At 35.2% G+C, this 22,596-nt stretch overlaps 1 protein-coding gene across 1 annotated transcript in view; it reads left to right on the top strand.

The window, feature by feature from the left end:
* Positions 1-22,596, top strand: part of LOC104619447 (phosphorylase b kinase regulatory subunit beta-like) — a gene marked incomplete at its 3' end in the record, with an annotated part of 28,009 nt that overhangs the window by 4,109 nt on the left and 1,304 nt on the right. The window contains exons 2-7 of the mRNA XM_010285328.1: positions 1,827-1,916; positions 4,070-4,208; positions 6,916-7,015; positions 10,285-10,392; positions 12,370-12,450; positions 15,892-16,007. Coding sequence (XP_010283630.1) covers positions 1,827-1,916; positions 4,070-4,208; positions 6,916-7,015; positions 10,285-10,392; positions 12,370-12,450; positions 15,892-16,007 — 634 coding nt within the window. The remainder of the gene's footprint in view (positions 1-1,826; positions 1,917-4,069; positions 4,209-6,915; positions 7,016-10,284; positions 10,393-12,369; positions 12,451-15,891; positions 16,008-22,596) is intronic.

The following is a 22,596-nucleotide window of genomic DNA, read 5'->3' as shown; positions in this document are numbered from 1 at the left end:
TGCCTTTGAAAATGTAGCAAGTGAACATTTCTCATAAAACTGCTACTTTTTATGCAATAAGTGACTTAATATGCATAGGAAGAAAATCGTCCAGTCTGTCCTACTTTCACTGAATCACCTTATAAAATTACAGTTACCGCAAGGTCGCTGTATTGTGTGCTTTTGCAAGATGACTGAATTAATAGTACGACAATATAAATTACAAATCTTCTCATGGACAGGAATTCCTAGGCAAAAAGAAGTAAAAAAATAAAATTGCTTTGAAAAGTTGATTTAAATTGGTTCAGAATGTTGTTTTTTAAACAGAAGATACAAAAGGTGTGATATGTTACAAGTTTTTCTTTTCTGTTACAGAACAACTTAATTTCTTTTGGCTTTCTTTTTTTTTAGGCAATTAAAATCAATTGGGCTCTCTTTGCTTCCCTCTCAGGCCCTTTCCCCACCTGCACGTGTTGTTTGCAACTTAACCTCTCCCAGTGAGGAAAGGAAAGGCTGTAGGGGAAGCTCAGATGCGTTGGTGAACATCACCAGGGAATCTGTGCACAGCAGACCCACAAGGAGAGGGGGATTTTTTTTTTTTTTTTAAACTATGATTGTAAAGCAAAAGTAGTACTAAATTGGGGGGTGAGGTTTGAGTTCCTGAGGGGCAAGAAAAGTTTTCTAATCTCTCCACTGCAGGACTTATTAATAAAGCCTGTCTCACCACTCCACACACATTCATTTCGTTTGGATGAGAGTCCTGTGTATGGACAATCTCCTGTCTAATGCTTGGATATGTGCGGGGAGTGTGAAAGAGGCAGCTTGAATAGGAACGCTCTGCTGCATCCTGCCAGAACTGCTTGGCTGGCTGGGCTTCCCTGGCAATTCATTTCTCTGAGCTTTTCAGAAAGACAGCATGCAGTCCGGAAAGGGGAAATTCTCATTCTTCCTGTTATCTAATGGCTCTGTGGGAGGTCTTGCCATCCAGAACACTGAATAAAGCCAAAGTGAGTTATGGAAGGAGAGCAGTATGTTGCTTTTAAATTAGAAGTTGGAAATGGTTCACCCCAGCAATTTTTAAGAAATTGTGTCTTTCCGATAGGTAGCTCATTTCATCTATCTGGAAAACAGACTTTACAGGTGCAAATAGGGAAGCAGTTGATACGTGAGACACAGAGAAGGAAAGATGTGTATTTGATAGCATTGTATTTCTTTGGAATATAGGTAATTTGAGGGCTTCATCTGTCGGACAGGTTGTTTAAGCTTTGGTAGTATGTGAGAACAAGCTAACCCATTTTTTGATTCAAGACATGAAATCAGCTAGGCTTATTGAGGTGATGGGTGAAAACGAGGTTAGGATGGGTAACACATTAATAGTGTTGTACATGCTCATCATTTTATAAGGTGTGTAAGGAAGTAATAGTTAAATTTGGGCTACTTTTGTCCCTCTTCCTTCTGTTTTTCTATGTATCTTTAGGAATTCTATATGTAGCATACTAATGTCTAAGAAAATGTTAAGAATTTTCTGGGAACATTTAATAGGCTGTCTTCAATAATTAAACTGTACAGTTACGTAGCATTTGCTTTAGCTCAATATCAACAAGGCATTAGAGATCCAGATGGAGGTCTTGTTTGTGTGGACAGGTACTGTAGAAAGGATAGGTATAGAAATCTTTCATTCACTGAGATTATAGAAATTACAGGGGGTTTTGTTTGAATTGAAATTTGATAAATTGTGCTTTTGTATAACAAACATGAAAAAATAATATTGCAGTAATTTTTAGCAATAGTAGAAATATGAAACTAATTCTGATCTTGAATTTGTTTTTTCTCTTCTTTTTTTTTAGGTTCTATTTATGAGCCACTTAAAAGTATTAATCTTCCAAAACCTGAAGGGGGAAGTCTGTGGGATAAATTAGATCATTATTACAGAATTGGTAAGTTAATTGTTCCTACCATGAAAGATTTTCAGTGTAACTTACTAAAATATTTACAGTTATGGTTATGACAGTAACCAGCTTTGTCTTAAGATAATATCAGTAGTCTTTAATAAGGATTTTTGTTTTCTGAAAAGTAAAGGGTTCTGTCATTACAATTCCTCATACAATTCCTGCGATAATATAATACCTGTATTGGATATTTCATACATTGCTTGAAAAATCATGACCTGTAAATAGTATTCAAAATTGTCATCTGCATTTGTCAAATGGTAAATTGATTCCGAGTTGCACGTCATGGTCTTGGATGCAGAGGGTTAAAGATAATCTGCTGACAGTTTTTGATGTTTGAATTACCCCAGATAAGAATTAGAATGGATATTTACATGTTAAATATCATTGATGTATTATTCCTACCTGAGGATAGTTTCCTAAGTTTCCGCTGGGAGTTTGAAAGGTGCAAAAACTGGAGGGCTGAATTACATGTCTTGCTGAAAATAAAGATGTTTATTGGAAATCCAGTCCAGCCATAACACTGAATTTAGAATTATTTTGGATAAAATGGTAGCCTAGTATGGTGGCATTAGCCAGATACATCTGAGGAAACATTTAAATAGAAAAAAGCTTTCTTGTAGTACTTAAAACAGTTTGGCAGGTGATCAGTGAGAAGTTTTTTGGTATTTTTTTTTATTAATGGTGCTGTAATATATTTCTGTGCTGAAATTTTATCTGTTTGCTAACTTATATTAAACCAACTTTAGAGTTTTTCTTTTCATGATGAGATCATTTTAAGCTAAAACCATAAATGTTAAAGAAGCAATGGCTTATTTTGATTGTTTTGGGTTTTGGGGTGTTTGTGTTATAATGAAGTCCAGCCTATATTCTAAAATCAGGGTTTTTTAGAGGCTGTGCAGTTGACTGTTTAAAATTTAAGTTTTAGTCAGGCAGGTGTGTAGAATAGTGAGCAACTTTTCCATCATTCTAAAAACGTGGGATGAGACTCCCTTCCCTCAAATCCTTTTTGAAGTGAAATTTGTGAGTTGTGCCTGGTCTATCCATAGATGCATTGCTTTTTGTGGTTGCATTGCTTTTGTATTTCTTACAGAGGAGATGACTGTGCAATTTCATTTCAACACTTGGCAGCAGCAAATCTGCCATGGTGCTTGCTATTTATCTGTCAGGCACTTATGTTGCAAACAGTACACTGCCTCAGTAAAAATTTACTATTGAATTTATACTTAATTTTAGAATAATCTGTATTGACTTTTTTAGGTAACATTTTATCAAAGTTCTAGTTTTAAGGTATTAAGTCACTGAAGAATATAATGCAAAAATCCCTAAACCCCTTTAATTTTAAGTTAAAATACTTTATCTCTAATACATAGACAATAAAGAGGCTTTTTTAAATTGATGCTTAATAACATTCTGGAAAAAAAACTCTTTCTTGTCTCATTATGGACAGGTTATTGTTAGAAGGGTCATGTTCAAGAACATTAAGCCCAGTTTCAATCTTGCAGCATGCTGGTTATTCTACAGTTCTAGGACAACAATTCACAAAATGCAAAACATTAAAGTACAAAAAGAAGACAGTAATATTTAGTATTTTTTCAATTCAGTTCTGACAACTTGGAAATTCCTGTCTCATTCTATTTTTATGTCAAGGTACTGAGTTAAATAATTCTAGTCATCCTTTCTCCTTACTGACCCATTCCTTTCCTTTTTTAAACATATTGATACAATCATCTGGCCTAAGTTAAAACTTTAGTTGTTATGAATATATAGTTCTGCAGAGTTGTACTATTTAAATGGGGGGGAGAGGGCAGTTGACATACTGTAGCCTTCCTCCCCTGGTAAAAGGGAAATTACTGGGTTGCATTGTAGAGAATTCTGTATGGAGTGGGCTGAACTGGGACAGACTCATATAAATAGCTATGAATGCTGATTTTTTGTAAAAAGATCTATACTGAGTGAAACACCAATGTGACAAAAAAATTTTGTGTGTGTGTGTCTCTCCTTACCTTTCCTTCTCTTCTATGTTGTGCACGCTCTTAACAGGTTGTTCACATCTTGATTTATTCCTGAAAATCTATATAGAAACTGGAAGAAATGTAAGTGTTGTTAATATAATTTTTTTTTTTTTTTCCTTTTTCCAGTTAAGTCAACGTTGCTGCTTCATCAAAGTCCAACCACAGGTCTATTTCCTACAAAGACATATGGGGATAACCGAAAGGCAAAAGTACATGACAGTCTTTACTGTGCTGCATGTGCCTGGGCATTAGCCCTTGCTTACAGGTGAACAATTTCTAAACTCACATCTCTGGCATGTTACATTCTGTTATGAAGTACCCTAGGACTGTTTTAAAAGATGAAGCTTTATCAGAAATAGTTTTGTAAAGCCATAGAGATGGTACATGTTTCCAAATTTCAATTAAAATATTTATGTAGCTACTAGGTTAAAAATGTCACTCTACTTTTGCTAAGTAAACATGTATGGTACCAATGTTCTGAAACAGAGGAATTAATGCATGCTATTAAAAATAAAGGCTATTGTGGCAGACTGTACTCAAGGAAAACTGCTCTCTTTAAATGTAGTAGGAGAGTTCAGAGCAGAAGTAGGCTTGTTGCGGGTAGTAACAGTCTGGGTACTCACAGAAGCATGAATCCTTGAATGCCGAGAGACGTATATTTGGCAAAATAATAGTGACTGTCTTCCTCACTAGGTACAGAGGCTGAGCAGTCTCAGTTAGCTCTTCTTATTTTATGTTTCTTTTGTTTCCACTGTTGACTTGTTAAGAGAAGTAGGTTAGGAATTTGTGTGGTGTAGTATGACTTTAAGAACTGTGAGTGAGTTAACTCCTATACTAGTTGATTCATAATTCCCTCTGCTTTAGGATAAGTAATTATGGAAATTGCCTTCTGATATTTAGTATTCCTTGTTTCCAACCTTACTACCCCAGCCACCCAGGAAAACACAGACAGAGGTGATAACTCAAATGCAGTGTATTTTAGAAAGATGGTGTTCAAATATTGAGTAATTTACTCTTTTTAGTAATCAACTTCTTGTATTGAGGTAGTGGTCACATTCTTGGACAAAATTCTAGTATACTTTACAGAACTTTAGATTCTATATCTCTGACACCAATCTGTTATTAAAACTGTCTTCTAGGAAAAGTTGTTACAAAATGATGCTCTTTGAAAAAGAAGACATGCAGAGATCTGTGTTTACTTCTGGAGATGCTGTGCCTGAGGTCTAGTGGTTTCAAAATTTTGAGAAACTAACAAAAATTATAAGGAAATTAACATTCAGAATATGTAATTTTTATTTCCATTTCTTATGCTGAAATCTTTGTGTCTTTCTTTTAATTCCTCTTTCTGTTGGTGAAATAAAAGCATTTGAAAACAAAAAAATAGGGAAAAAATAGAAGGAAGAATAAAAGGGGCAAGGGTGATTGTTTTGAATTTTCAGCAACTCATAGAAGAGAGCATGGCATAAAGTTGCCTGAGTTATTCAGTCTTTAATTTCCAATATGTTGAATTGTAGAATATGATATATGAAATTTCTGGCAGTTTGAAGGAAGAGCCAAGTGGCAAGACGAAAAGTTTGTGTTACTTCCAGTTATGCTCAGAACAGGGCCCTGCACTTCAGGTGCTGCACAGTGAATTTTCTTTGATGGGCAAAGGTTGATGATCGAAATTAAGTGAATGGCTAAAATCTGCAATGAGCCAAGATACAAGATCATGTGGAAGGCTGTGTTATCTGTCAGATGCAGATTACTGTTCTTGCTTGACTCATGCTGCGGTTGACTTTCATAAAAGCTAAATTTCTTGAGAGCATGTTAAGACAACAAACAGTGCTGTTGTGAATAGAGGAAAAATGTTGTAACGTGAAGACTTCAGAGCTTTTACATGTGCTTCTTATTGCTCTTTAGGTTTATGATAAAGTTGAGAATAAATCCTACTGCTCAAAAAGTCTTAACATGGATTTTGTATTATCTGGTTTTATTTCTTGTGGGGTTGCTTTCCCCCCTTGCTTGAACTTCATAATTGAAATCAAGTACATTTCTTCTATCTAAGATTATTATTAAGTAGCATGATTTTTGATTGTGTATGATTTTTTTTAAGTTAATCATTACCTTCCCAATTTTCAGTGTAGGCAGCAGAACCTCAGCATAAGCTACTAACATGTTAAGTATGGTGGGAAAGGATATGCTTCATTTTCAGTGTAGATATTATCTGCTTACCTGTAGTCAAATTAGTAACAGCCATGAAGTGGACTGAGAAATAGCAGTGAGCATATTATGCTGTTTTGCATATTTGTATCAGAGACATGTTGTAAATTACAAACATGTAAGAAAACATTTTCACCCTGAAAGGCTCAATCAAAAATTGAGAACTGGAAAAGACAGAACACATGAATGCAGTGATTAAGGTTGTTTACACACAGTATATTTCTTACAGTTAAAATAACTTGTGATTTAGGTTTGTTTTTAATACACATGTAGTAATACAGTAATTTTGAGTATTGTTTGATTTCACAGTATAAAAATACTAAGGTATCTTGTAACACATTTCTGGAAATTCAGAGTGGTTAACTTGCAGACTCTTGTATACACAGCTGTATTTTACCAATATCATCAGGAAAGTGACTGCTTGATTATGAATGGCAGATATTTTGTAGAATTAGAATTGCCCTTGTGTTTTGGGTCTCTGAAGGAACACAGAACAGTGGCTTGCAATGTTATAATATCAGCAAGGATTTTTTTGAATTTTGAAATAGGAGTCTTTATGTAAGTTGCAACATAAACTAAAAAACTTTTTTTTGTTAGTAAGGAAGGGATGGATGGGGTTATAAATATGTTGATATGAGTGCGGGCACCACTATACAACACTTAGTTAAATACTTAATATTCCAAAGCACTAATGTGTCCCTTTTTTCTCCTTCCCCTCCACACCCCCAGTGCATTTCCAATTTGTTTTATGAATTATCTCTTTTACCCAGGCGTATTGATGATGACAAGGGAAGGACTCATGAACTGGAGCATTCAGCTATAAAGTGTATGAGAGGAATTCTCTACTGCTACATGCGTCAGGCCGATAAGGTAAAACACTGTATTGTGGACACAAGCGCTCACTTAATTCTAAGGGATTAATTAAACTGTGAAGACTAACTTCTAAATACAGATAAAATTCAAAAGGGGAATGCAGTATTACTGTGTGGCCCAGCTAAGAACAGCTGCTTCGTTATTGTCAGGTCGCAGCGTTGCTTTAGGGTATAAAAGACACGCATTTTGCAAAGTAAACTGCAGGGCATATTTGAAACTTCTTTGGGTTCCTTTTGCAGTTATTTATCCCATTTAAACGTTAGACTATTGGTAATTGGTTTTTTTGTAATGTCTTTTTAATGCTTAAATGGCAAGATGTAGAATTTCTTTTAGCTAAGGCTGGAGAGTTTTCTTTGCATTGTTAATTTGGTTATTGCATTTGCAGTTGTTTTCCTTATCCAGGTGATCATTTTGATGATTTTTCTTGGTTTCTTTAGCAGCCGTTTTCCAGTGTTCTTTGACTTAATGATGAAAATTCAGGCAATAATCCAAAACTAATAAGGAAACAGAGTAATTTACTTACATTATAAAACAGTTGACATACTCAGCCCGTAATCCTCTTGTGTGTATGACCTGAATATTCTTGAACATTCGGGGCTTCTCCTTATCAAAATTTAGATGTGGTGGATTAATTTTGCATAGTGGTTAGCAGTAATTCTACAAGTAGTTAAATAGCTGTATTCCATGTGGTTATTTTAAGTTTCATGTCACTGGCGTGTAACTATTAAAAATAAGACTCATGTTACCACATGGCTTCTGTCACTTCTAAGCATGCAAACTGAAATGTAAAGTCCGTAGGCTTGTGATATCAGTAACAATATAATAAGCAAATCAGGTGTATTATCTGTTGTATTTATGCTGACGTGGTATTTTTTCTCTATTTCCGTGGTCTGTTTCTTTGTAGTCTTCCATCTTTAAATAATCTTGACCTAAATTGATATTGTTACATTTGAGCTGTTGTTTTTCTCTTTGACATGCAGTGGTTTGTTTTGAGGATGATCAGTGCAGAAATGAATAATGAGCATTCAGTTAACACAGGTGTCACACTGCTGACATACTGGTTGTCAGTGTTTGCCTTGATTACTATAAATGCTTCTCTCTTCCTACAATGTAGTAATAAGCAGTCTCAGGTACCTAACAGACGTAAGTCAATTTGGACTTTATTCTGAGAGACTCTGTGTGTGCTGGCCTCATGTAGAAGGAGGATATTTTTTGATAATATGAAATATACGTGCCCAAATGCTGAGGCGTTACTTGAGTAGATGCTGTTGCTTGTGACAAAGATTGCGGATGTTATATTCAATTGCTAATGGGCGTATGAGTTATAACCTAAAATTTATTGAAAGTGATTATGGATTAGACATGATAACTCCTCAAAATAGTATTCACTTTCATTCTTCTGGGGCACATGCTATATGTTATGTGTGATTTGTTGGTGGAGAAGAATATCCCATGAAGATAAGAGGAGTGTTAAAAACATTGTGAGACGTGGACCAGGTACTGGCAATGATGGTTAGAAATTTGAAAACCATTTGTTGGAGAGGATAGCATGATGAGGAGTTATGGAGAAGGATATTCTTTTATAACCTTCATTCTTTCCTTTGTGAATTTGATTTCCTTTCTCTTCCCTGTTGGCAGCTCTCTGACAATCCAGCTTGTTTTCTCAAATGGTTTTGTAAGGGAGCAGACATTGTATTTCACGACAAAAAAGGAATCAAAACTACTTTAAAACCACCATAGCTCTATTTCACCCGTTTGTTCTTATCTTTTTGTATTCATAATTAGTCTTACTGCATTACATCTCCATCTCAAGAGATTCTGTATTATAGAAGCTTGTCCTAAAGTCCAATGATAGTGTCCATGAATAAAAACTCATTTTAAACGAGGGTACTATCTTCCTATCTATGATATTTTTGTTTTCTTTTTAAGCTATCAGCTTTGCCTTCCAGTATCTGTAAACATTTCACTGTACATTTGAATGTCACAAACTGTGCTCACTAAGATAAATCTTTGTTTTCCCATGTACTCTTTTATACTAGATATTCTTAGCTTATTTCATTTGTTACATGATCTGCATGTGGCAATTTTTTAACACCTTTGTATGTCTATAACCCAGAAGGCTTAAAGATTATTATTAATAATAATAAGAATAAGAATAATTTCTTTTTTGTTTTAAAACCTTTGTCACATTGTCAAATGGTACAACAATAATTATTAAATTGTATGGATCATGATTCATAAAAGTTATTAAAACTGTTGTTCCCAACATAAGTTTTGGGCTCTTGCATTCCAGTAAGAGCTTTAAACTAGAATTGGTGAGAGAGAGAGTGCTCAACTCGGGTGAGGAAGTGGTAGGATGGGATAGGCAAGCGAAAGGCCTGGGGTGGTGTGAATAGAAGGCACATAGCGTTAACTGAAGTGGAATTGTCCCAAGCATACGTATAGAAATAAGGAGGTACCTCTGGGACAGCTTTATGGAGAAGAAAGCTCTTGTACCGTTTTGGGAAATCATAGAATCTTAGGGTTGGAAGGGACCTTTTAAGGTCAGCTTGCTTGCATCAGCATGCTTGGCTGCCTCTCTGAAATGCCTGTACACTAGCGCATGCAGCATGGGGAACAAACAAGAGGAATTAGAAGTATTAGTATTAGAATTAGTATGTTAGAACTATATCATAGCTCCAGGGCTATGATCTCATGGGATGACAGGTGTGGTAGGATAGCTCAAGTGACTAGAACACTGTGATGGATGGATACAGGCTCGTTAGGACAGGCCAGTAAGGTGAGGAACGGAGTTGCCCCATATGGGAGAGAGTAGCTGGAATTCATGGTACTCTGCTAGGGAAAGGTGGTGAGCCAGCTGAGAGCTTATGGGTCGGGATTCTATATGTGCATTTAAGATCTCTGAATTGAAGGTAGGCATGATATGCTTCAACATGCTTTCTGCTAAGGTTTCAGCTCGAGTAAAATGAGGTCATATTTGTTCAGAAGATGAAAGTGACAAAGCATCTGTAGCTTTTGCAGATTTTTTTTCTACCAAACCCAAAGAGGTTAGATGGATGGGTTCGATATTTGTATTCTTTAAGTATATGTATACTTTAAGTATGCATAAAATAGTTTCTGATGTGTTTCAGGAACTGTTATAAGTTTTACATAATGGTTATATCAAGAAATTTTGAAATACCTGAGTTATATAGTGAATTTGTCATTGCCAAACATACTGAAATTATTGACTTTGATGTTATGTTTTGCCTTTAATTTACCTTTAGGTTCAGCAATTCAAGCAAGACCCCAAACCATCTGAATGTCTTCATTCTGTTTTCAGTGCACACACTGGAGATGAGGTCTTCTCCCATAAGGAATATGGTCACCTTCAGGTAAAATATGCATGTGTGTGTAAATAAGAGTTTGAATTATTTTAAATAATGCTATTGTTGTCTCCATTTTTTCATGATGCAGCTGTCTCAGTTTGTTTAGATTTGTGTTAGATGTGTTGTACCTGATAAAATAGAGATTTCTTCTGCATCTTTTGGTGAAAAAGGCAGACTATTTTTAAGTCGAACTCAGTGGTATGTTTTGGTCAGAAGGTACTGAAATAACTGTGGGATTTGCAGAGGTAGGTGGTTGGTTGTTTACTAAGTTGCTTCTTTTTGAGACCAACACATGGCTGTCAATAAATAAACCTGGCAAAAAAAGGTTGAAGTAGTCGGTAAAGTGAAAGATCTAGTGTAATATTATGTTGAATATTGTGGCTTTTATTAATGTTCCCCACTTAATTTTCCATAAGTCTGAGCAATTTTCATTCATAATAAAGATTGAATGTACACTGTCAACAGCATTGCTTAGTTATAGATTGTTGTTCACTATTTTGTGGAGTGGTTCCTAGTCAGAGTCATTGCATAATTGATTGTTTTACTGTCTTTCATTTTCCAAAGTGTTGATTTACTCTTTTTTTTTCCCCCCTTCTGTTTACCTTCAAACCCTTTTTTGCATTCATGACCTTGTTCTTTTGCATTCCATAACTCTGTGTACTCTTTTTCGTTCAGAAATTGCTAGTGAAATTATTCAGAAATGACAGTAGGTTGATAATTATTTAATTTCATGTTGACAACATCACTTAAATAGTTTGTACAGTAATGGTGTTGGATTCAGGAAATGCATGTTCTGAGAAGAATGATCTGTGGAGTTATCCTAAATCAGCAGTTGGGACTTCTATGTGAAGCTACCTGAACATGCACATCTTCTATCTTCAAGACCAGACAATAATTTTGGGACCTGGGGAGCACTGTATGATAGTTCAAAGTCTCTGTTTTTTTGTGAGAACTTAACCTTTCCCATAAACATGAATGCACATCAGCAAATCGCAAAAAATAGAGGGTTTTCAGCTCTGCAGAGACAACAGAAAACAGAGTAGCTGAGGTGGTTCAGTGGGAAAGAATGGAATATATTACACAGCTGGTCTGCCGTTATTGCTGTACTTGGTGCTTTTCAGATTGTGTTAAGAAAATGGAGTCAGTGGTCTTTAAATCTTTTGGAATTTTTAGAATTTGGACCTTAATCAGCTATGTTTCAGATAAGAATACAATTTTTTGTTCTAAGTGGTTTCTCTGAAATTCATATACTGAGATTGTGGTTTTATAGCTCATTGAAGCAAGTTAAGTGTGATAAACTTACTTTCTCGATTGAAGTTGTACAAATTCTCAATTAAACTAGGATCCGGTGTAGCAAAAGCAGTTTTCTTAGATTCATTAATAAATTGACATTATGATGCTCATCAGTGCAGCTGCTGAAGGTAATCACTGTTAATAATAAATGCTGTGTACATCTACAAAATAAAGTAGTTTTCCCCTAATATAATCATATCTGACTAATGTAATTATACTTCTGTCAGTTGATAACGCTAAAATTCCAGTTTAGGGATAAAGTGATTTGCTTTTTAGATATACTGTGTACTATTCAATATGCTACTTGCCTCCTTGGTGCTCTACTTGCTGATAAATTGTCATGTATGTAAACGTGAAACAGCTTGTGACTAAAGTGATTGTCTATGGGTCAAAGCAGTATGACTAAGCAAAAACCTTTTAATATCATAGTTTCAAATAGATTAAGAAATGATACTGCAGCAGAAGTTGTAGAGGACAGTGCCTGTTTGTGGTATTTCTTCCTATTGAATTTTTCCACATCATTACATCTAGGATATTGGTAGATTAGAATAATATTTTTTAAGAACGAAAACTGTGCTATAGTGGGACTATCTTTGTTAGTGAGTAATATCACATTTAGGTTGTTTGTTTATTTTACTCCAATAAACGTGAAGTTAATTATAGTTTCCTTTCTGTCTTTAATTACTTTAGATAAATGCTGTGTCGTTATTTCTCCTCTATTTGGTTGAGATGATCTCCTCAGGGCTGCAGATTATCTACAACACGGATGAGGTACTAATTGATTTCTGATGTTAAAACACATGCTTTATTAAGTTGGTTTTTTTTCATGGTTTTATTTAATTATGAACTCTAAAATAATTGTTCTGGAAATACACTGCAGATATTCTCCACTTCTAATGGAAGTCAGAAAAGATAAATGGAATGAATGGATAGTGAAATAAGTTAATAGCTAATAAAGTGTTAGATATGCAAAGAGTGTAACATGGCATTGAAAACTCTTACAGTTTCCTGCTATTTCTGAAAGGCACAAGGTCAAGAATTAAAAAGGTCTGTTAAGGACAGTTAACTTCTAGTTATGTTGTTCTCACTTTTCATCTTATTTGTCAGTCAGTGCATGCTATCCAGTGGAATTTCACTATCATAAATAATAGGGTTAACTTTCTGGAAAGCTGCAGGACTTTCTTCAAATACACATGAACCTATGAGTGTAAGAAGTTTTTCTGTATCTTTAATTGGAAATAAAACAATTTTATGTTATGGTAAGAGGTGTTTGTAAGATTGTTAACTGTTCTGTAAATAAGATAATAATAGTCACCATGGCCTTTACTTGAGGACAAGTCATGTCAGGATGACCTGTTGTCCTGCTCTAAAATGAGGTTATGTTTTTGAGACAGGACTGGAAAGCACTGAGTTTTGGGGGGAGTGTGGGGTGTGTGTTTAACCCCCCCCCCCCAATTTCCATAATCTGGATTTGTTTAAATTTACTCTGGTCTGTTTAATAGTCTCTACTATATTGCCTTAAAAAGCTTAAATGCACTTCTAGCACTACCATTTTAAAAACAGGGAGATTTTTCCAGTAATAGTGTATTTGCATTATGTTTCTGAAATGTACATCTTCATTAATGTTTTTTTCTTTAGATAATGAGACAACTAAACGATGCAACTTGTCTCCTTTCTTGCTTAGTTAGGTCTATATTATTTTTTCTGAATTGCCTTTATGTCTGTAAGCATGCAAATTTATATAATTATGTATTTACTTAGCTTGACTTATGATTTATATTATCCTCCAGATGTTTGCATTTAATTACAGAATCTGCAGAAAAAGTACATGTATATAGACTCTCCAGTCAGTGGATATTCTCTGCTTCAATGTCAGGATGTAGTTTTCATTGCAACCATACCCTAGAAATCTGTGGAGTATGGAGCTTTATACTAAGATTATCTTACCACAGACCTGTACATTCTATTAGTTGTTCTATAGCTTCAACAATTGAATATATTCTCAGATCTTGTTGACGCCACGTAATTACGGTATTTCCAAGTTTTCCTGTGTGTCCAGATAATATTCAGCACAGTGCACAGTGGCATTGGCAGCACTATGGATGTGGCAGTCTGCTGCCTAAACATCAAGTTTGGTATTTCTTTCCAATGATATCACTGCATGATGTATTTAGTCTCTTTCCTTTCACAGAGAGAGGGTTTTGAACCAGTGCTAGCACAATGGAAGGTGCTGGCAGATGGTTGATATTTGGCAAGCTGTCTGCATGAATGTTTGTACACAGAACTCTTGGCTTAGGAGACAACCATTGTATACTATGCTGCTTGATGTCAGGCAAGGCAGCTGTCAATGAGTTACCCTCTAGTTGCATCTGTTTGCAGCTGAAAAATTAATTTAATCACATCTTTGCATCCATAACAGAAAGAACAGTATACGATTGTGCAAGTGAATGAATTTGAGAGCAGTTATCTACACATAAAACAGTAACAGTAGTATTTGCAGTCATCCATGCTGCGTGTGTATGCTGTATTACACCTTTCTCTCCAGATGCTTGACTTGTGGATAAGTAAGCTTAACACATATAATCCAAAATTTCTGTAAGTGCTTTAGCATTGTCTTGTTTATAGCATTTACATGCCCCTTATATGAATGATTGTTCTCTGAAGATTTTGATTTGCAACCAGTTATCTGCTGCCTTTTTTCTGTAAATCTGCTATCTGGAAACCCTTAGTTAGTCTTAGAAAGTATCTCTAATTGACAGGTTTTTTTCGCATGTTCTAAACATCGTCACTGGTAGAAAGTCATCACTAAGATTATATATTTCCATGTGGTGCTCTTTGCTGCTTCATTGGGCTAATGCGTCTGAATTTCAGTTAATCATAGAAATAGAAGCCACACTCTTAATCGCGTGTGTTCTAGATTCATTCAGAGAAAACTCATTTCAGTATAACCAAATGCTAAATTCTGGAGATGAATAATACCAGGCATATCTAAAGAGTGGGACAGTCTGGTTCCTTGAAAGTACTAGTTATGAAAAGACTTAGTGTACAGATAATTGTACATGAGCACCCCATAGTGAAATTTTAGCACAGACTTATAAAACATAGATAAGTAAGTATAGAATTGTATATATTGCTGGTGGACTGGTATTAACTGAAACAGTAAATTTCTTTTAAGATTTAAGGAAAAATAGAGAGAAAAAGACAAAACAGAGGTATGCAGGTAAATTAAAATGGAAGCAAATACCTTTCAGTAAAAGATTTGGTTTTTATCTCATAGCTCATTTAAAACAAAATCACTTGACTGTAGTAAAGTGGATCCTCCTCTGTAGTTCCCCAATATGGTTGTATTTATAGCCATTGCAATACTCTCTTTTCCCACAGAATGCCCTAGAATAATTTGGATGGAATGAGATGAAATCCCTGCTTTGATGGACAAACCAGTGTAAATCTCGTGTTTGTGGTTAAATTTCCTTTAAGTTCTAATCTGCGGACTCCCTGAAGTGAACTGTAAAATTTATCATCAATTTAACTTTTCTACAACTGAGCGACTCCAAATGTCTCTTTCAACAGTGTAAATGAGGAAAAAGTATCTGCTTAAATAAGTCCCCTTAAATAACTTTTAAAATACCTTTTAAATACCTTAGTGTTCAGTTGAAACATGTTGATCCAAGAGAAGATTTTAATTATAATAAATTGGTTCAGAGTTTTATTTGTGTTGATAAAAAGAAGTGTGTTTGAATCTGCATAAGTCTGTATTATCTGGAGCTAATATTATGAAACTTTAGCATATCAATTCTCTTAAAACCAATTAAGAATCAGTGCCAAGATTTCTGTGTCCTAATGTTGTAAGGTTTAATTTCTTTTGCTCTCTGATGTTGTTTGTAGGACAAAACTTTTATAAGATCAAAATGCCACCATTTTGGAGCTCTACAAATACATGTCTTGAATATGAAATCATTTTATCCCTGGCTTTGTAGGAACTTCTGCATATATCATATGATCACCTATTTTTTTGTGATTAAAACCTGGTTTTAAAGAGAATATCTGAACTGGGGAACATCATTCTCTGGTGGAAAAAAAAAAAGGATGGAAGGCACAGCTATGATGGCTGAGGAAAAGCAACTTTTTTGAACATTTTTTTTTGAAAAAATGAACAGAAGACAATATGCTTTCATTTTCCTTCAGTCACTTTTATTTCTTTCTTTCCTATAGGTGTCCTTTATTCAAAATCTTGTGTTTTGCGTGGAAAGAGCCTATCGCGTACCAGACTTTGGTGTCTGGGAAAGAGGAAATAAATACAACAATGGCAGTCCAGAGCTGCATTCAAGGTAGGTGAACGAATGTAGCTCTTTCGGTCAAAGCAAGTGATATGAATAAAAAGAATTCATGGGGTGAGTTAAAAATAATAATGCATTAAAATACTGTTTGCACTAAATTAAGGTTCTCTAAAGACTAAGAGATGTATTTTGGGAAAATGTGAAGCATAATTTCATCGTCATATGCATGCTGAAATAACTAGATAGACGCTTAGCTATTTCAGAATTCAAATTCCAATAATTATGTGCAGCTGCATGCATATAATTCTGAAAATTCTGTTCAGAATAGCTCAGACTCTTGAGGCATGTGCAGTAGATTGGATTCACAAAAATCTTTAGGAATATCCTGATTTAAGAAGGCGTTGAACCATGAGTCTAGATTTTCTCATCTCCACCATGCTGGACATGGAGGAAGATGCTGGACACTGTGGAGCATAACCTAGTGTACAAGTTCTTTTCCAGGTTCTTCAGATGCTACAAGTAACTGGGCATTCTGCCCCCTATCCCCTGAGACAGTTAGGAATGTTCTTAACATGTTAATATTAGAGTGGTCCAGTTTAGTGGAATTGCTCACATGCTATCTATCTTGAAGGATCAAATCTGTAATCTAACAACTTGCTTTTTCTAGTGTTACTGTTGTTTTCTTCACTTCTTGACTTCTGAGGTTTTATTAAGCATAAAAATGGCTATAGCTTGGATATCTTAGGATTCTTAAAATATCGTTGATCATCATAATTATCATGGGCTTGCAAATAATACACGTGTCTTCCAGTCTGTGATGTTGCCAAATGAATCTATGTTCTCATTTCAGAATGATATGGGTATTTTTAGTTCACATATAGGCATGTATTTTAAGCTATAGATTAATTACATGTCATTGCAGCAAAGCACTTAGTTTAGGTATGTTTTTTTCAGGGCTTTTGTAGAGCTTTAGTACCAGTATGAGAACTGAAACCTCCAAGTTGTTACATAATCTGCTTTATTAGTTTGTTGGGTTTTTTTATCCTCCTACGTCTGTAACATTGTCAGATGCCAGGCTACATGAGCGCTCTCTTAGAGAATCACATACTGCCTTCCGTATCTCACATTGTATAAATTCGCAAAAGGGACACTGAAACTCCTGTGTCTGCTGTTGTTTGCAGCATACTGGTTATCCAGTATGCGAATTTCCTCCAGGGAAAACTGAACATCTTTTAACCAGATGGAAATGGGCATGTTGTGTTGTCTTAATCTAGACTGATGTTTATAGGTTGTTTTTTCTAAGGGTGAAGTTGTTAGAGATGGACTGAGCCAATCTAACAGATCATTGAGCTGGCACAAAAGAAAGTACAAAGCTTGGTCATAATTTAAGAAGTAGACTGTGGTCATCAGAAACAGGTATTGCCCTTATTTATCTTTCCTTGTCTGCTTCACTGTAGGAAGACAGTAGAAAACTTCCCTTCTTCTAATAAATCAGAAAAAATGGAAGAGGAACATACATCAAAAGATGTATTTAGATATTATTGAGGAAAGCCCTGGCTACTCTAAAATATTCTCTAGACTTTGTTATGCTCCTGTTGCAGTGTATCTACCTAAGGGAGCTCTAAAATATTTTTTTTTTTACATTCAAGAAGCGATTATAACTAATCAGGGCTAGTCATGAATGATGTACATCTGTCTTAAGTGACTAGTTTAGAGTCCCTAATCACTGAAGTTACAGTATTAAATATGCAGTACTCCTGGCCCTTAAAAGTCGAACTGTAAGTGTGCATATGGTGTGTGTTTGCTTTCAGAATGAGAGGTTAATTCTTGTCTTTTATTGAAAGAGGGCTTCTTTTTAAAGAAGGTATTATTAAAATGAAGTCCATGAATAGTAACTGCAAATCGTGGTCTGTGTTAGAAGATGCGGATATTTTAAGTCTTTACACGGTCTTGGTATTCTGTCTTAGTACAGTTCAAAACACTTCTAATAAATGATAAATAGAGGAACACTCTGTGGACCAGGTCTTCATTGATGTATGCAAATTGATGTCTTTTACTGGTTCAAAGGCAAGATTTGTAACAGCTTTTATTATAGCGTGATCCCTTTCCCATACGGCTGAACTTCTGAAAAATTAATTTGTCCTGTAACCATTTGATCAAGCTGTTCTCCAGGCATCTGCTGAGCACCTCTGCAAAATGTCTTTGACATCTCCCATATGTACTGTGAGAATAATGAAGTTGCCGAAGTGCACTATCTTCATATTCCAAATCTAAGACTGTAGAGCCTCGATCTTGCTCTTCTCTGTAGTGTAGGTATTATATTGCTATTGTGCTGTCCTTCCTTGTTCTATTTTGTTTTGTCTAGTTATAAAATTATTATTATGATTATTCTTGTGGTATTGTTTTTTGTTTTGTTGGTTTTTTGTGTTTTTTAACCTTGTGGTATTTGATGTTCCAGCTGAGCTGCACAGTTCTTGGATGGAGCCAAGAAACTGTGAATGGGAGGAGGATTAAGGATGTATATGCTTTAAGGTGTGTTTTGATTAGCAGTTGCTAGGCATATGCAAATTTTAGTGTTTGTCCTCAGGTATTTTACTGAGAGGGTGAATCTACCAAATCAAAGTTACTGGGAATTATGAAGGATGTTTAAGTGAATTTACTAATGCTTTTTTAGCAAGCTGGAAGTAAAATGTCTCTAAGTTAGTCTCAGCTTCCCCTGCCTCAGATGTTACCCATAGTGTTATGATTGCAAGACTGCTCTTGATAATCTGTGACAAATCACACTAATTGGCAGCTACAGTAATGCCTACAGATTCACCTGGGGAGGTTCAGTGTGGACATTGAGAAGAAAACTTTTCACTTGAAGCTCAATGAAGCACCAGAGCAGGATACTGAAAAGAAGTTATGGACTCCTTATCCTTGGAGGTTTTTGAGACTTGTCTAGTTGAGGCTATGGTTTACTGGAAGTGGTCTTGGTTATTGTGTCTGGCTTCAAGTGAGATTTCATGTTGGACTAGGTGAGTTCCATCTGTCCCATCCAACCAATGACTTTATGAACCTGTGAAATTTTCAGAGGAATATTTAAAGAGGGTTTGGGTTGGACTTTGTTTTGGGACCATCTCCAAGTAAGCATCTTTTTCTGGGGGAATAGGGTCTAGCAGGTTAGCACTGCATGTTCATAGTGTGTTGCTGAGTGGAGGAAGGAATATATTTATTAAAATATGTTTTGCCTTTAATTTATACTGTTAAAACAGTCAATTTTTTCCATTATTAAATTGTGGAGTATGAACAACGCATTTTCTGTAGAAAGACATTAGCATAACATTTATTATAAAACCTCTTTTCTAATTTGCCCAACAGGAGGGCATTAATCACTAGGACTGCAACAGGTGTCTGAAGTGTGATCATGGTTCTGAAGTGTGTTATGTTGGGTGATTGTTCAGTCTTTTGAGGGCATACTTGATGAACTACAGTTGTTCTCAGAATTTTGGGTTTTTTTAAGTAACTTCCTCCTGTCAGTTACTCATGAAACTGCTAGTAATCTAAGTAGTACTTGTGCATATGATAGAGGGTATGCTTGATGTACCGTGGTAATGTGAAGAAATATTACATGATGGGGGGGGGGAAGCAATATTTTAATGAGGAGACAGTTATATTTTCATATGCAAGTAATATTTGTGAGAGTACTGAAGTCTCCAGGGGCTTTGAATAACTACAGGTAGAAAAATACTGATCAATTACAGTAAGTATTATTCTTATTGTAGAATAATGACTAAGTAAAATTCCTTCAAGGAAGGAATCCGTATCTGTCTTCAATTTTTTTCGAACAGTATCTTCCTATTTTATAGATAGACTGAGTAGTTTTACATTATCTGAATACCAGTGGTTGTTGCTGTTGAACAACTATTTTGTCATAACTTTTTTCCTGCTCTGAAAATATCTGACTGTTGGTATTGGAGTGTTACTTGGAAGGGAAGAGAAGAATATGAGATTGTAACATGCGATACAGATTTCAGTGTGTGGGATTTCTCTGATTTTAATTTTCTGTGTATGCAGTTTAATAACAATACTTAACTCCTACGAAAAGTTGTGTTCTGACTCACCATGCCAATTTGTTTGATCAATTGCTAGGTGATAATTAAAATAGAGCAATTGTTAGAACAATTACATTTTAGTTTAGGTATTTGAAACAAAGCCAGAAAAGTAATTATATTCACAACACTTCTGAGTTCAGTTTACTCCTTCATCACATTCTCCAGTACCAAAAGCTTTCAAAAGCAGAAGATAACGAACTGAGGGATTTCACCACTGTTTGATGGCAGCTGCTCGGAGCAGAACTTAGTTAACCTAATCAGTTTTCTCTTGTTGAACCAATTAGAATTAAATCTCACGAGTACTATTTCTGGCAATGTTTCAGAAAGTAAGCTGGAGAAACCTGTTGGTAATAGTTAAAAAGAATGACAGAGTCTGAAATCAGTGTGTGAAGTACTTCTAATATAAAACCAAACCAGGTAAAACAGTACTTAAATTCTGTAACTCTGCACTGAATTTTTAAAATTATTTTCAATATTTTCTGTGTAATCATAATTGGCTCCCATCTTTAAATTACAGATTACAAAATCATTAAGGTTGGAAAAAGACCTTTGAGATCATCAAGTCCAACCGTTAACCAAACATCACCATGCCCCCTAAACCATGTCCCAAAGCGCCACGTCCACACGTTTTTTGAACACTTCCAGTGGTGAAATTACTAAATTAGTAAACATTTGAAATTTTATACTTTACATTAATAAATAGTACAAATCAGTTTATTTATAGTAAGTTAAAATTTTGCTCTGATCCCAAAATGCTGCATGGGTCATAGAAAAATTAAGGTTAAAGCACAGTCCCTGTTTGCAGTTTTCTGACTCTTTGGTTGCTATAAGTTTTTTGGGCCGTAAAGTGCAGTTGTTTGTCAATACTATCACAACTCCTCTTACACAGAAGTTGGGGTTTATTAGTGATTATTTTCTGAATATTTTTTTGAGTGTTGCTGTACTAATTATCTTTATAAACAAAATATCTAGGGCTGTCTTGTTCAGAAAGTACATATTTCTAACTGTTAACTATTTTACTATTTTCCTGCAAGTGGAGTGTGGCCCTCAGACTCATAAGGATGCTTTAATTTTTTGCAATCATGACTACCTCTATTTCCTGCAAGTGGAGTGTGGCCCTCAGACTCGTAAGGATGCTTTAATTTTTCGCAATCATGACTACCTCTGTGCCAATGTTGTTCTTGCGTTATCTGGGCACATGGATCCTCTGAAAAACTATTTTTTTGTTTGTTCTTTGTTTGGCAGTACTGTGTAATTTTTATCCCAAATGAAAGATGTCAAGGAAAAGGAAAGGCAACATCAAAAAGACTGAGGGGATAATCAATTTTAGAGAGAAAAGGATATAAGCTTTTAACTCCTCTTTTTTTTTAAAAAGAGTATTTCAAGGAATTACTGTACTAGTAAATAAACTGTTAATTTAATTGGTATATTCTGTTTTTCCCAGACTTTTCCCAGGTCTTAAAAGTTCAGACTTTTCAAACATCTACGTATAGCAGTGTGGATGTTTATGAGAGTTCTTGTTTTGGTTTAGGTTTTGTTGTCTGTTTTGTGTGTGTGTGTTTAGTTTGGTTTTGTTTTTCTCCAAATTTGTGTATTGTGCCCAGTGGGAAAAAATACAGTAACTGCATCTAAATGATTGCTAGCTGAGGACAGTGTCAACAGCTTCCCCTGACTTACTGTGTGTGTGTTTAGTTTGGTTTTGTTTTTCTCCAAATTTGTGTATTGTGCCCAGTGGGAAAAAATACAGTAACTGCATCTAAATGATTGCTAGCTGAGGACAGTGTCAACAGCTTCCCCTGACTTACAGAGAAAGGCTTTATGGAAAGATGAACCTTTCAGTTCTTCTTTCCACTGATTTTTATCTTGCTAAGGTTGGAGGCTTTCTTTCTGCAGTGTGGATCTGTACTAGGTTCTGTCACTTTTGTTTATCCTTGAGGTCTTTTTTTTTAACTCTGAATCTTTTGTCATGTCAGCTTGAATCATTCTGCTTTTTCCTTTTTCAGTCTTTTGCTAGGTGTCTTCAGATTTGTTAACTTTTAAAGATAACAAGGTAGACAGCTATACTTTCCTGTTAGTCTGCTCTCTTCCTTTTCTATTGTCTCATTTATTATCATTTTTTGAATAAAAATATTTCAAATTAATTGTAAGCTACTTGGAAAGCAGAGCTCCTATCAAAAGGAATAGGCAGTTAGGGAAGAAGATGAAACTTGATTCTGAAGGAGGTGCTTCAAATCAAGGACAGTCATTTAGGGATAGCACACGGGATGTCAATAAAGTCAACAAATCGCTGTTGTAGTTCATATAGAAATGAAGCAGAGACAGATAAAGATGCATTGGTCAGAGGCAGTGTATTTAAGGTAGACAAAGGCATAATTTAACATTTGTTTTATGAATAAATTTGGGAGAATTACGCTAGGCTTTGTTTTACTGGATGCTCTGAATCTGTTTTACCAGATCACCTAAGAGAATTTAAAAGGTGTTTGTTTTATTAGCTAGACTTCTGTAGTATTTCTAGTTCCTAGACTTTTATGTCAGTAGTTAGTAAG

The sequence above is a fragment of the Phaethon lepturus genome, unplaced genomic scaffold, assembly GCF_000687285.1.
Source record: "Phaethon lepturus isolate BGI_N335 unplaced genomic scaffold, ASM68728v1 scaffold6174, whole genome shotgun sequence".
Lineage (NCBI taxonomy): Eukaryota > Metazoa > Chordata > Aves > Phaethontiformes > Phaethontidae > Phaethon > Phaethon lepturus.
Note: the sequence above shows the minus strand (reverse complement) of the source record. Positions and strands in the feature narration are given on the sequence as shown.